This window comes from Plasmodium gallinaceum (genome assembly GCF_900005855.1).
Source record: "Plasmodium gallinaceum strain 8A genome assembly, contig: PGAL8A_v1_53, whole genome shotgun sequence".
NCBI classification, from domain to species: Eukaryota; Apicomplexa; class Aconoidasida; order Haemosporida; family Plasmodiidae; genus Plasmodium; species Plasmodium gallinaceum.
This window is the reverse complement of record NW_021628210.1, coordinates 406255-421306: the sequence shown is the minus strand read 5'-3', so window position 1 is coordinate 421306 and position 15052 is coordinate 406255. Positions and strand designations below refer to the sequence as shown.

Here is a 15052-nt window from a genome sequence, read left to right as displayed (position 1 = left end):
TTCGTTATGAAGAAAAAAGTTTATGTATGTATAATATGAAAAAAAAATAAGAACAATAAGAAGTATCTACTTTTTTATTCCAAAAAAAAAAAAAAAAAAAAATATAAAATAAATAATATATGCTTTAATATCATGCAAACACTTAACAAAAACTAAGATTATTTAATAAAAAGGAATAAAGAAAATATTAAAATATTTATATATATATATATTTATATATATATATAAAAAAAAAAAAAAAAAAAAAAAAAGTGTTAAGTTTTATTATAATAATTTTTAATTTTTATTGTTATGTTAAAATAATTTCATGGAATCTAAGAATATGTTCATGCTTTTTAAGCAGCACATTAAAAATAGCTATATATATATTTTCTTTAATTTTTAAATTTATTAAATGAAATAAAATAATTTTTTTTATTAATAATTTGTTATAATCATTTATAATTGTAGTGTTTTTTATATTATTATTTATACTACTATTTTTTTATTTAGTTTTATTATTAAAATTATAATTTTTTTTTTTTTTTTTTTTTTTTCTTTTTTTTTATATTCTTCATAATACTAGTAGCTAAATACTACGTTAATTATTTTTTCTTCATTAGAATAATTATCTCCAAATGATTTATAAAAAATATATTTTTTTTTAAAATATCTTATTATAATATACATGTTTTAATTATATATGAAATATAATAATATATAAATATATATGAATTTTTTTATTATTTTATTGTATATTTATTTTTTAGTTCGTTTTTTTAAAAAATTATATTAATTAGTTTCCAATTTTATATATATATATATATATATTTTTATATATTTATGAGAATTTCCACAATTTATTTATCTTTTTTTTTTTTTTTTTTTTTTTTTTTTTTATTTATTAATCTTCACATTAGATTGTTTAACACATTTTTTAAAATAAATTAAGTTGTCTTTTTTTCAATTGAGCTGATTTAATTAACATTTTTTTTTTTTTTAAGATGATATTTAAAAATGCTACCGTTTTTTTTTTTTTTNTTTTTTTTTTTTTTTTTTTTTTTTTTTTTTTTTTTTATTTATTAATCTTCACATTAGATTGTTTAACACATTTTTTAAAATAAATTAAGTTGTCTTTTTTTCAATTGAGCTGATTTAATTAACATTTTTTTTTTTTTTAAGATGATATTTAAAAATGCTACCGTTTTTTTTTTTTTTATAAAACTTTAAGTTACAAACGTAAAATAATGCTATTAAATTATTTTTTAATATAACTATTTAATTTTATAATTATTTTTTATAATTTCTTCTTTTTATGTTTTTTTTTTTTCTTTCTTCTTCTTTTTTTTTTTTATAAAGATGAATAATCTATTGAAATACAGAAAATTTGTTATAATAGAAATATTATTAATTACATTTACATATTGTATTGTATCAAATATTTTTATCAATTCATTAAATAAAGGTTCTACAAAAAGGAGTATATATGTAGAAGGGTATAATTGGGATATATTAGAAAAATGGAAATCAATAAATAAAAAGGAAAAATTAGAATATAAAATAAATTATAATATTGGGTTAAGTATAGATGCAGAAATTGGTGATTTTGGTGACTATAATTCAGATGTAAAAACTGATTTAATTTTATATAGATATAATGAAGATAAAATAATTAGTACTATATATATATATATATTTAGTGTTAAGGATAACAAATTTGTTTATTTCACTGAAGTTAGTTTTGAAGGAAAAGTTATGAATATAACAGCTATAGATTTAAATTTTGATGGTTCATTAGATATTTTAGTTTTATTTTCACACCCAAAAAATAGTAATAAATATTACATATGTGCTTTTTTTCAAAATGAAAATGAACAATTAGAAGAAGTATGGAATTCTAAGAAAAAAGAAGAATTAAATGAAAGCATATCTGATAAAGAGGAAAAAAACATATATTATTCTAATGTTCATCCCTTAGTTTGTGATATAAATAATGATGGGCTACCTGATTTAATCGGTCAACAAACAAATGGTAATAATTCTTTTTTTAGATTTATATGGATTAATAATAAAAATGGTTTCAAAAGTATCCTATGGGAAAATATGGATATTTTTAAATATAAAGAATTAGGAGAGATTAGTAATCCTAACTCTAGTGCTATAGTAGATCTAAATGGAGATTGTAAGTCGGATTTAGTATTTACTGTATATGATAATCAAAAGAACATTTCTTTAGAGATATGGTTAAATAAGATAGTAGATGGAAAAAGTATGTATATAAAAAATTCTGAGAACTACAGTCTTCCTATAAATTCATTGCAAGTTTTATTTGGAGATTTTAATGCAGATGGGTCAGTTGATTTAGTTGTGCCAACTTGTATTAAAAGACCTTTATGTAATAATTGTTGTGTTCAGGATGATAAAATATATTTTATTCCAAATTTACAGAAAAAAATATGCGATAAAACATGGAAAAAGGTAGATGAGACAAAATGTAGGCCTGCATCTAATTTATGTTCTGAAAGTGACTTTGAATTTGAAGATGATTTAGATGACGACTTTGTATCCACTGTTGATATTAATGGTTTACATTTATCTGGGAATTCAGATTATCCATATTATTTGAGTGTTGGTGATATAGATAATGATGGCTATTTAGATTTATTAATAACATTAAGAAATGATAAAGGTAATAAATATGTAAGAATATATAAAAATGAACTTAAATTATATGATAAACAACGTAGTTTAGAAATAAGAGGATTTTATAATTTTTATCAGTTTGTCACTTCACCAAGTGAATCAGTAACTGATGTTTACAATGCAGCATTTTTTGATATTTTTGAAAACGGAGTTTTAGATATTTTAATATTTGGAAAATATATAAATGATAATAAAATAACTAAGTATGCAGCTGTTGGTTTTATAAGAGATAACGAAACAGATTCATTATTTTTAAAGTCAACTGCATTGAATGGAATATGTGTAAATGATTGTTATCAGAAAAATGAAAAAATTATAACTAAAGTATTTGGTGGTAATGCACACGGTCCAACATTTAAAATAACTGTAATTGATGTTAATGGAATTAAAACAAGTAGAATTGGAATTCAGAAAAGTCAATCAGCTCATTTCCCACTTCAACTCCCTTATGTTTTTTTTGGTTTAGGTAGAACAAGTAATTATGTAGAAGAATTTTATGTAGGTATGCCTACACATGAAAAAAAATATTTTAATATGTGGGTTTCTATAATACCCAATTCTCATATTATTGTTATTCCTTATCCTTTAAATAATTCTAATAAATGGCAAATTCAACTTTCTGTAAATCCTTCAAAAAAAATTTATTCTATAATATATATTACTCTTATATGTTTAACTGTTATTGGTATACTTATTTTTATACTAGACAGAAAAGAAAAAATTGAAGATTCAAAAGAAGAACTTGGATTTAAAAGTCATTTCGTTATAGGATAAAAAAAAAAAAAAAAAATTAACATATAAAAATATTTATTAAACATAAAATAACTAAAAAAAAATATATATCCATCCTTAAGACATTTTTGATTATTTTCTCAAAAAAATAGGATTAAGAAAAAATTTAATTTACAATTTATTTTATTATAATATATATACTTTTTTTAACATTAAAATAGTTTAATATTTTTATAATAAAACTTAAGATTAATATTCTTTTTTTCATTTATCATTTTATTTTTTTAAGACAATTTTTCTTTGAATATTTTCAATGACATTATTTGTTTTTTTTTATATTTTTTTTTTTTTTTTCTTTTTTTTTTTTTCTTCTACATTATTTTTTTTTGTTGTTAATCATAACAATTTTTAAATATTTATCTTAAATTCAAAATCAATTTTTTAGTTTAACTTATTTATAAGACATATTTTTTTTTTCTTTTTATATTTTTAAATTATTAGAATTATTATCTATTTTAAAACATTATTATATTGTTACATTTATATAACAAAAAAAAAAAAAAAAAAAAAAAAAAAAATATCACATCTATATAAATTGTGAATTATAAAATTACCGAATTACTAATAAAATATTACCATAAAAATGTACATACATAAAAACAAAGGTATAAAATATTATTTATTTATTTTTTTTTTTTTTTAGTTTTTAATCTTTCTTTTTCATTAGATAATATTTTGTATATACATGTAAAGTATCCTAAAGGGTGTAAAATAGAAATAATAACTAATCATATATATAATGAAATTATTTTTTTTAATCTAATAAAATTCTATTGTTAAATGAAAATAATATAAAATATATTTAATTTTAACATAAAATTATCCTATAGTTCATATACATTTTATTTTATTTGTATCGTCATTTTCTTTTTTTTTTTTTTTGTAACTTATAAATGATTTCTGTTGTAAAGAGATTAGTTTGTTGTGTCCTTCTATGTGTTATAGTTGTAAATATTATTTAAGAAAAAACTTTTAGTTCATTATTTTTTATAATTCTATAATTTTATTTTTTTTTTTTTAAATCCAATTAATAGGTTTCTAGTTTCAATTTCAATAATGAAATAAAACAAAAAAATTACTTGGTTTTACAAAGTATTTTCTTATTTTATTTAAAATTTTATATAGAAAAAAAAATAAATTCTTTAAATTTTCTATTTTTTTTTTTTTTTTTTTTTTTTAAAATACATTATTTAAAATAAAATTTAAATATTACAAACTGTTTTTTGAAATATATTTATATACATTTTATTTTTTATAGAAGCATATATAGATTGTAAAAATTATAATGGTTATTTAAAAAAAGGAGATTATACATATAATTTTTTATTCTAATTTGTCTTTTATATGTAAATATAAAATATATTGTTTTCTAAACAGTTGTAAATAATAAAAATAAAAATCTCAGTATAAATTATGGGGAATTGGTTTAATAAATAAAAAAAAAGAAATATTTTATTAAAAATGAAATTTTTTATATAATGAGGATATTTTTTTTCTTTTTTTTTTTTAAGTATTGTAATGAAGATCCATTTTGTCAATATTTTTTATTCAATAACAAAAAAAAAGAAATAAGATTATGTTACGATAAAAAAATTGTTTTAAAGAAACCAAAATATGATCATTTGTAAAAAAAAAAAAAAATAATAAAAAAAAAAAACAACAAATTCAATTAATTTGAAAAATAAGAGAAATAAAATATATTCATTTATTTTTTTTAGATGGTTAACAAGCATAAAAGTAAAAGTTTTTGAGAATTTTTCTCCTTGTCTTGTTAATACCCAAGGGATATGTAACCATAAAGTTGATAAATTTTTTTTTAATACATTAAATGAAGCAATAAAAAAGAGAAAGGTTTTTTAAATAAGATGGAAATTATTTTATCTTTATAGGAATTATAAAAAATCTCTAAATATTTATATTGTTTATCTAAACATATTTCATTTATATTTAAAATTATATCAATTAAATAAAAAATAACATATTTATATATAGAATTAATTACAAAATAAATTAAAAATAAAGAAATGTATATCATTTCATTAGGAGATAAAAGAAAATTTCATGATCTTAAACTTTCAACCAAAAGAAAAAGGTGGAAAATAAATATAGATAAGAATTATGAAAATAGATATAGATTAAGTATTTATTATAACAATTTTATTAAAATTATCTTTTGTTTTCAGAAAAAAAAATAGAGGCATATTTTTGTGAAACGATTGATTACTTTGTTGATAGAGAAGGATATGTTGTCTTTGATTTTATTAAAATAAAAAATCCACATCAATCATGTTTAAGAACTCAAAAATGTAGTCTAAGGGGATCAGTAATAAAATATACATAGAAAAAAAAAAAGACAATATAAAAAAAAATGAAATATACATATATTTATAAAATTTCGTATAAATATTTTAAATTATCAAATATATATACTTTGTTATTATTTAAATAATTACATTCGTTTATGTTTTTTTTTTTTTTTTTTTTTAGATACAACTAGATGATAGTAAGCATGATAAAGGAATAAATCCAGGTGATATTGTAGAAGCTCATAAATTTTAAATTTTCATTTTTTTTTCCTATAATTTCTTAAAAGAACTTTTAAACTTTTTTTTTTTTTTTTTCTCTCCACACTTTGTAATAAAACATAGAACGTTAAAAAATAAATGATAAATAAAAAAGTTCAAAAATTTTTCTACTTTTGAGAATGAGTATTAACGATATTCAAAAAATAATAAGAAAAAAAGAAGAAAATTATATTTTTAATAGTATATTTAAAAAATAATTAAAATATACAGCAGTCACACATCTTCGTGTTTCGTAAATTAGTAAATACTTATTCTTCTCTTATTAAAATATTGTACAAGATATATAATAACAAATATTACTTTTAACTATTTTTACTTTAAAAAATTTCATTATATAATTATTTTAAATATTTTAAAATTGTGTTTCTATTTTAAATAATATATAAAGAAAATATATTTTTTCTTAAGTATGAAATGAAATATTTCTTTTTTTTTCCAATTTAAGTTTATCAAAATGAAGTAATATTTAAAGCCAGAAAAAAATTCAAATTATTTTACATTTTTTGATAATTATTTAATTAAATGAATATAAATAAATAAAGTAAAACACTACATATAAAAAAATATAAAAAAGCATTAAAAAATTAATATTAAAAAAAATTGTATAATAACAAAAAAAAAAAAAAAAATTTTTAATTTCAATATACAATTATATTGGTAGAATTTAACATTAATATTTTTTTTTTTATAAATAATAAGAAAAGGAAATTCTTTCTGTTGTATCTTGGTAAAATATGTTTAAAATTTATTTTTCTTTATTATTTTTATTATTAAAATTATTAATAGAAATTAAAATATAGCAAACAAAAGTATATATTAATAATTAATTTTATCTATGAATATGTATTATTTAAAAAAAAAAAAAAAAAAAAATTCATTATAAAGCAATCAAATTAATGCAATACTTTTTTATTAATTAAAAACACCTTTGTATATAAATAATTCAGTTTTTAAAGTAACAGAGATATAAATAAAATTTATTTTATATAAATAATTTGTATGCTAAATAATTAAAAAATAAAATTATTTTTCTTATTAAATTCAATGACTTTAAAAATTTTACATTATATAACATCTTTTTAATAGTAATGATAATTTTAATTTGTTAATTTTTTATTTTATTATATATGTATATATATTTATATTTGTAAATTCTTATGTAATAATATTCTTCTTAATATTTTTTAAAAAATTATATATTTGTAAAAAACATTTGAACTTTTTTACTAAAAGTTTAAATAAATTTTAAAATAAATATTAAGTTATTTAAAAGTTAAAAACAATGGTTAAATTAAAGAAAACAAGCAGAAGGCAAACATTAAAACAGAAATATGCCATTATAAAAAAAGTAGCTGCTCATAAAAAAAAGTTAAAGAAAATAATAAAGAAAACAAACATTCATAATAGAAGATCAACAAAAAATTCTTTAAAAATACCAGAGTGTATATTTAAGAAAAGCATTTTAAAAAATATCAAAACCATTGCGGAAAGTAAAAAAAATAAAAATTTGGTAAAATGTACAGAAATTAAAATTGATGATTTTAATGAATCTACAATAAAAAATGTGAAATATTTATTAGAAAATAGTTTAAAGGATGATTCGGATGATGGTATTTCAAATGAATATTTAGAAAATATGAATTTTAAAGACTATGTTCATTTAAATTTTAATATAAAGATGAAATTATTTGAAAAAGTGAAAAATGAAAATTATTCGAAATTAAATGATAAATATTTATTTATTGATAACTTAATAGAAGTAATAAGAAATAGTGATGCTCTTTTTTATATTGTAGATGTAAGAAACCCATTAATATATTTAGATAAAGATATAATTGATTTTATTAAATTATGTAAAAAGGAAATTATTATTGTTTTAAATAAATGTGATTTAGTTGATTCTGGTGTAATACAGCAGTGGCTTACATATTTTCGTAATTACTTTATAACTCTACCTTTTATATGCTTTATTAAGAAGATTCCTAATTATCTGAATAAAAACAAATTACCCGAAAAGTTATATGATCATTTTATAAATAAAAGTTACGTAAAATATATTAAAGCTCTTTTTAAAGATACAAAAATAACATATGGTGTTATAGGGCATATATATACAGGAAGAAATAGTTTTATTCATACTTTGTTAAATGAAATGAATTGTAATAATAAAATAAAAGGGACAGATATTAAAATTGATGAAAATATTAATATATATGGAAAAATTGGACTTATTTTAAAAAAAGACTTGAAAGGGATGGAATTAATTAAAAAATTGCATTCATTAGATAAAAAAGAAGTCATATCACTTTTAAATGAATTTTTATTATGCTTAAATGGGAAGAATTTAATAAAAGTGTTAAGCATTCTAAAGGAAAATCATATTATTAATGAAAACCAGCTACATTTTTCATCTAATGATAACAAATTAGAAAAGAAAGAAAAAAAAAATAGAATAATTCATTCTTTTTTATATGAAAATGGGGAAAATAATAACATAAACTCTAAGAATATGCAAAAATTATACAATAAATTATTTCTGAATAAAATTCTGTATTATATAATTCCTAAAAGTAAAATAACATGCTTTAGTGAAAATTCTGATTTTCTATATCATTTTGGTAATTTGAATGATGATGTTTATCACAAAATTGATGAATTTATATTTTCACAGAAAAAAAAATATGGTAATTATATTATAATTAAAAGCGATAAGTTTAATTTTTATACATAGTCTTAGTAAGATTTTTTTTTTTTTTATGTAACAATTTGACTGGGATCTATTGTTTTTCAATTACATAAAAGGAAGAAAAATTAATTATATATATATATATATATTATTATAAAAATATATGCTTTAAAACATTCCTTAAAAACAAATAAGAATTATTATTTTATAGTAAAACCATTATATAAATATAAATAGTTAACCTATTAATTTTCATATATCTACAAAAAGTTACTATAAATAAAACATTTTTAAATATTATATACTTCTATGAAAATTGAATACATAAATTATATTTATGAATAAAGTTTTACAAGTTATTATGTAATTTATTAAAAGTAAATACACCTTATTTGATTACTCTCATTGATATTGCTAATTTATATATTTTTTTTTTTTAATATTTATCAATTATTTTATATAATATTTTATTTTTTTTTTAGATTTTAATTAAACTTCTCTTTTTATAAAACTTTTATAAAATTAAATTTGTATTTTTAATTTTTTTTAAAGTTTTACTTTTTTTTAATTTTTATAAATAAAATCTTTCAAGTTTTTATAAATATGTAAGGTTTAAAATTATAAGAAAAAGAATTTATATAATTTATATGCACTTCTCTTTTTCCTACTTTTTTTCTTTGATAAATGAAAATCATTTCTAATTCCTAAATATTAACATTGCTATTCATAATATTTTTGTTCTATTTTCATGAATTTTTTACACGATAATAAAAATAAAGAATAAACTTATAATTTAAATAAACTATACATTTTAGTATGTAAATGAAATAAAACAAACAAAATGAGATGTAAGAAGCTTATGAACGGAATGTAAATACAGAATAAATATGAATAATCTTTAAGTAAAATGTAATATATAAGAACAATACTTAAAAGAATTATAACATAAATAAAGAATTAAAATTGCAATATACATTATAAATAACATTTTTAATTTATTGTTAAAATTTACTGAATAATTTAGAAAATTAATATAAAAAATATTTTTAACATTATATATAAATAATTATTTTATGACATTCAATATAGAAAGCAGAAAAAGAAAAATTTTTACATGTATATGTTAATATAAATTAATAATAAATAATTTTTAGGATTGAAAATTTATTTGGAATTTTTAAATATTAAATTAAAAATATTTGAAAATCCCTTTTTTTTTTTTTTTCTTTAATAAGTTTTTACTACAATTAAAAAAAAAACAAAACAATGTTTACTTTGTGTAAAGGATATAGTGATGACGAAGAAGAGGAAAAAAATTTAGTTGATTCGTTAGAAGAGAAAAAAAAATCTCTAGAAGAAAAAATAAGTTACTATAAATTAAAAGGAAAAGATGAAAGGGGAAAAATTACTATATATACTAATTTAGGAGATTTCGAAATTGAATTATATTGGTATCATAGTCCTAAAACATGTTTAAATTTTTATACATTGTGCAATATGGGTTATTATGACAATACAATATTTCATAGGGTGATACCTAATTATATAATACAGGGTGGTGACCCTACAGGAACTGGAAAAGGAGGAAAAAGTATTTACGGGGAATATTTTGAAGATGAAATAAATTGTGAATTAAAACATACAGGTGCTGGTATATTAAGTATGTCCAATAATGGACCAAATACAAATACATCTCAGTTTTTTATAACCCTATGCCCTTTGCCTCATTTGGATGGAAAACACACAATTTTTGCTAGAGTCAGCAAAAATATGACTTGTATAGAAAGTATTGCATCTGTTCAGACTACAGCAACTAATAAACCAATTTTTGATGTAAAAATATTACGAACATCAACAGCTATAAATGTTGACTAAAAAAGAAAAATTTACATAATGTATATAAACTAATAAATCTACGAAATGCTATTGTTTATGATATACTAATATGAAATTAAGTGAATTAATATACGAAAAATTAAAAATTACATTTAAAATAATATATATATTATAAGTTTTTTGTATTTGTTAATTTCCTTTTTTTTTTTTTTTTTTTGTTTTTTTTTTATTGTAGAAATCATTTTTCTTTAAATTACTTTTAACTTTCGTTAATGTAAAATTATGCAAATATATGAATAAAAATTTTAGCACAAAAGTATTTATTTTGAAACATTTTTATTTCTAACTGTAAATTCCTTGAATATAAATTCTTAAATACATATATTTTAATATTTTCGTTTTTTTTTTTTTTTCTTTTTTATTTTTATAGATATGTTTTTATTGCATTATTTTTTTTTTTTTCCCTTTATATAGAAATTTTAAAAAAGAAAAAAAATATATTTATTTGTTAAATTTTAATTGACAAAATAGGTTAAATAAAAAAAATTAAATTATCAGTTATTGTTAAATTGTTAAAATTTTTACGTTTTTAAAGTATATAATTAGAAAAATATATTTATATAACAAAAGAAAAAAAAAAAAAATCCAAAAATATTAAATGGAAAAATAAAAAAAAACAATAAAAATTCAAAAAAAAAAAAAAAAAAAAAAAGTACTAAAAATATAATTGAATCACAAAAATGATAAAAGATGAAAATTTAAGTCTTGAATCTATGAAAAAGCTAAAAAAATTAGAAGAAAAGTTAAATGAAGAATCACAAAAGAAGGAAAAAAAGAAAAGGGAAGAAAATGCTATAAATAATTATGTGAAACTAAAATCCTTGGAGCATTCATTGCCTCAAAAAATTAAGAAAAAAATTAGAACTATGAAGATAAATGACATCAATGACCTCAAAAAGTTAACTGTTACTAAAAAAAAGAAGTATTATATCAAAATATTAGATAAAAAGGATTTAAAACATAAGAAAAAAAAAAAGACATGAATAAAGACGTATTTTATATGTTATAATTTATATATAGCTTTTTATAATAAAGGGGAAATATTAATGAGTGTTTTTTAATTTCCTTTTTTTTTAATATAAATTTATACAAAAATATTAATTTTTTATGTGAATATCAGTATTAAGTAATATTGACTAAAATATATACTTTTTTTCATAATCATAAAGAACTTTATTCTTATTTTTTTTTTTTTTTTGCTTTTAATAAAAACTATTATAATAGTATTAAAATGTTATGATATATATGAGTTTATGTAGATATATATATTATAAATTTACCTAATTTGAATGGGAATATCTTGATGAGTATTTCTCCAATCAAACTTCTCTCCATTTAATGGTATTATTTTTCTAATGTTTTTTATTAATTCTTTGTCTAAATAAATTAAATGAAAATAATTAAAAGGTTATATTATATATATGTTCTTGTTTTTGTTTTGAAGAAAAAACTATTGAAAATATTTTTATATATTGAAATTATTTATTAAAAATATATAAATTTCGTTTTATTTGTTATTCATTGTAATTCCTATAGCATTTTTTTTATTTTTAATCAACGATATAATAATAACTATTACTATTACTATTGTTTTATTTTAAAAAAAAAAATATATTTTTTTTTTTTACTTGTATTGATTAAAAAATTATTCAGATCATATAATGTGTAATTTTCACATTCACCTATAGCGGATAAAATGTTTGAGGCAAATTTTTCAATATCCTAAGTATAAGACAAATATATAAATAATTAAAAAAATATTTAAATGTACATGTTATGTTTTTTCTACTTTGAATTATCATCTTTTTAATAATACATTGTTGACTTGAACTTTTTTTTCAAATGTTTTCGTAGTCTTAAAATTTATACTGGCATCTTCAAAATAAGTAAGGGCTATATCGATTGTACCCTTAAATTAATTTAAAAAATTAAATTTATATTTTTATTAAAAATATTATAAAAAAATATGTAGATATATATTTCATTAAAAACAAATAAAATTAAAATTTTATTTTTACATTTAGTAAAATTTCTTCATCTGTAGGTAAAAAATTAACATTCCACGAGCTTCTCCATGAACTAGTACTGAAAAACAGAAAAAAATTGATATTATTATATTTTGTTATTAATAAAACTATAATTAGTGTTGTTAAAATTTTTATTAATTTAGATATTATTGTTATTGCATTGTAATAAGTTTTTTTAAATGTAATCATGTAAATATTTGATTTTAATTTTACTAAAAATTTTTTAAATAGTGTCTATCACAACATATGATAAAAGACAAGTTAAATTTTTGTTCTTTTTCACAAGCATAAACGGAGGAATTGCATTTTACTATTAATCCATTTTTAGAATTTATATTTACAGTAGGAAAATTTATTGTTTGTATTTCATTCCACTTTAAATAATGTAATTGAATATATTTTTCTAGTTTTTCATAACAAATTTTTCTATATAAAAAAAAAATTATAAAAAAAAATTTTGGTATTAAAAAATATATTTTTTCTTATTTTTTATAATTTATTAGAATATTTTGAAAATTATTATTTCTAAATGTAGCTTTAAATACATTTACGTTGTTTAATTTTTTTTTTTTTTTTTTATTTTTGTCTAACCTATAATTCTCTAACTCATTAGAATAGTTTAATTCTTTTAATTCACTCATTGATGTTACTTTCTGAAAAAATTAAATTTTTAATTAATTTCAAAAGTACTTAGAATTATTTTTTAATATATTATTTATATGTAATTTTAATTAGTTACTCTTTTCATATGATTAACATTGACTAATAATTTTAATTTTGGGTGAATATAAGAATTATCAATTTTTGATTGTTCACAAGTTATTATCTATTTTATAAAATTAAGAGTATATATATATTTATTTTTCACTTAAGTTATTGTTTATATAATTAATTTTATTAAATTTTTTTTTTTAATATACATAATCATTTTCTCCAACAGGAATAAGAGCATAATTATTTTCATTATAATTTAGTATAGCCTCTTTAATTGAATTCAGAATAAACTGATTAGATCCAAATAGTACTTTTAAATCTATACAAAGGAATACATATATATGTATTTAGTTTTTCTTATTATAAACTATTTAATATGTTTTTTTTTATTATATATTTTATAATCCTATTTATTTTTATATTCTGAATAAAAATTTTTTTCTTTAAATATTTTATTATATTTTTTTATTTCTTTTTTTTTATTACAAAAAGATAATAATCTTATATACATTTTTTACTCTAAATAAAGTGTAATAAAATTTTTATTTAATAAGAATATATATATATAAAGCTTTTTAAATATATACATATATATATATATATATTTAAACCTGATACTAAATCATAGATTTTTCCGGGAGGCGCATTTAATATAACATGTCTAATAAATTTTTTCTTTTCATTTAATAGTTTTTCCATTATATCTAATATGTTTAATACTTAAATATTTATCATAAATTACTATATATAATTCTAGATTTTTTTTTCCTTCTTTCTTTTTTGAATTAATTTAATTAGAACTATAAACATATGTTCTTATATCAAAATTCATTAAATTTTTTATATATATTTATAAATAAAATATAATAATTTTAAAAATATAAAATAAAAAAATATAAGAATACTTACATTTTATAAAGTGTATTTAAAAAAAAAAAAAATTCAACTAGAACCTTATGAATTATAAATGAAAAAAATTAAAATGTAAAATGAAAATAATTTATTAATATAATTAATAGCTAATAAAAAAAAAAAAAATAATTGAAGTTATAATAATATGCGATTAAAACAGTCTAACAATAGTTAACACAAAATGTCTTTTTTTTTTTTTTTTTTTTTTTTCTTTTTAANTTTCCTTTTTTTTTTTTTTTTCAATATGAAAAAAAGAAAAACATATAAATATTTTAAGGAATAAACGCAAAAAAAAAAAGAAAATAAAATAAAATAGAATACAATACTTTTATTCTAGTAATTTAGTAAATAATTTTTTTTTTTTTTTAAATTTAAAAGAAAAAAAATGTAGAAGAGTAAACTCATCAATATTCTTCATACTTTCTTGGAAATTTAATATATTTTTTTTAAATTCTATATGTATTTTTAATAATTATGTGTAATGGAAAAAAAAGTAGAACAATTCAAATATTTGCATAAAAAGAATGAATTAAAATATATTAAAAATGTATATAAAAGAGTTTCATTATTTCATATTTATAGTAAAATTAAAACATATATTTTCAACAAATTAAAGTTAAAAAAAAATTTCTCCTTAAGAAATAAATTATTGTCTTTATTTTTAAACAAAATGTAATGAAAGATGTGAGTATCAGAATATGTATCACTAAATAATAAAATGGATAATAAAGAAAAAAAAAAAAAAAAAAAAAAAAATT

At 16.7% G+C, this 15052-nt stretch overlaps 6 protein-coding genes across 6 annotated transcripts; 5 read left to right on the top strand and 1 right to left on the bottom strand.

The window, feature by feature from the left end:
• Positions 1 to 1338: 1338 nt before the first annotated feature.
• On the top strand, positions 1339 to 3456 carry PGAL8A_00076300 (conserved Plasmodium protein, unknown function; the record flags this gene model as incomplete). Its single annotated transcript, XM_028670011.1, has 1 exon — positions 1339 to 3456. One exon carries the CDS (start codon positions 1339 to 1341, stop codon positions 3454 to 3456), a length of 2118 nt encoding a protein of 705 aa, XP_028525879.1.
• Positions 3457 to 4367: 911 nt separating this feature from the next.
• On the top strand, positions 4368 to 6033 carry PGAL8A_00076200 (conserved Plasmodium protein, unknown function; the record flags this gene model as incomplete). Its single annotated transcript, XM_028670000.1, has 9 exons — positions 4368 to 4421; positions 4509 to 4566; positions 4733 to 4762; positions 4852 to 4898; positions 4986 to 5098; positions 5193 to 5325; positions 5518 to 5566; positions 5658 to 5797; positions 5962 to 6033. 9 exons carry the CDS (start codon positions 4368 to 4370, stop codon positions 6031 to 6033), a joined length of 696 nt encoding a protein of 231 aa, XP_028525878.1.
• A 1308-nt stretch (positions 6034 to 7341) lies between these two features.
• On the top strand, positions 7342 to 8790 carry PGAL8A_00076100 (nucleolar preribosomal GTPase, putative; the record flags this gene model as incomplete). Its single annotated transcript, XM_028669989.1, has 1 exon — positions 7342 to 8790. One exon carries the CDS (start codon positions 7342 to 7344, stop codon positions 8788 to 8790), a length of 1449 nt encoding a protein of 482 aa, XP_028525877.1.
• Positions 8791 to 10011: 1221 nt separating this feature from the next.
• Positions 10012 to 10620, top strand: PGAL8A_00076000 (peptidyl-prolyl cis-trans isomerase, putative; the record flags this gene model as incomplete). The annotated part of the gene is made up of 1 exon (XM_028669978.1): positions 10012 to 10620. The coding sequence occupies one exon, from the start codon at positions 10012 to 10014 to the stop codon at positions 10618 to 10620; it is 609 nt and encodes a 202-aa protein (XP_028525876.1).
• Positions 10621 to 11321: 701 nt separating this feature from the next.
• PGAL8A_00075900 (conserved Plasmodium protein, unknown function) lies at positions 11322 to 11624 on the top strand (the record flags this gene model as incomplete). Its single annotated transcript, XM_028675211.1, has 1 exon — positions 11322 to 11624. One exon carries the CDS (start codon positions 11322 to 11324, stop codon positions 11622 to 11624), a length of 303 nt encoding a protein of 100 aa, XP_028525875.1.
• A 293-nt stretch (positions 11625 to 11917) lies between these two features.
• On the bottom strand, positions 11918 to 14081 carry CPalpha (F-actin-capping protein subunit alpha, putative; the record flags this gene model as incomplete). The annotated part of the gene is made up of 9 exons (XM_028675200.1): positions 11918 to 12018; positions 12270 to 12363; positions 12467 to 12550; positions 12660 to 12726; positions 12882 to 13094; positions 13260 to 13321; positions 13408 to 13494; positions 13589 to 13701; positions 13994 to 14081. The coding sequence occupies 9 exons, from the start codon at positions 14079 to 14081 to the stop codon at positions 11918 to 11920; spliced, it is 909 nt and encodes a 302-aa protein (XP_028525874.1).
• Between the last annotated feature and the right edge of the window lie 971 nt (positions 14082 to 15052).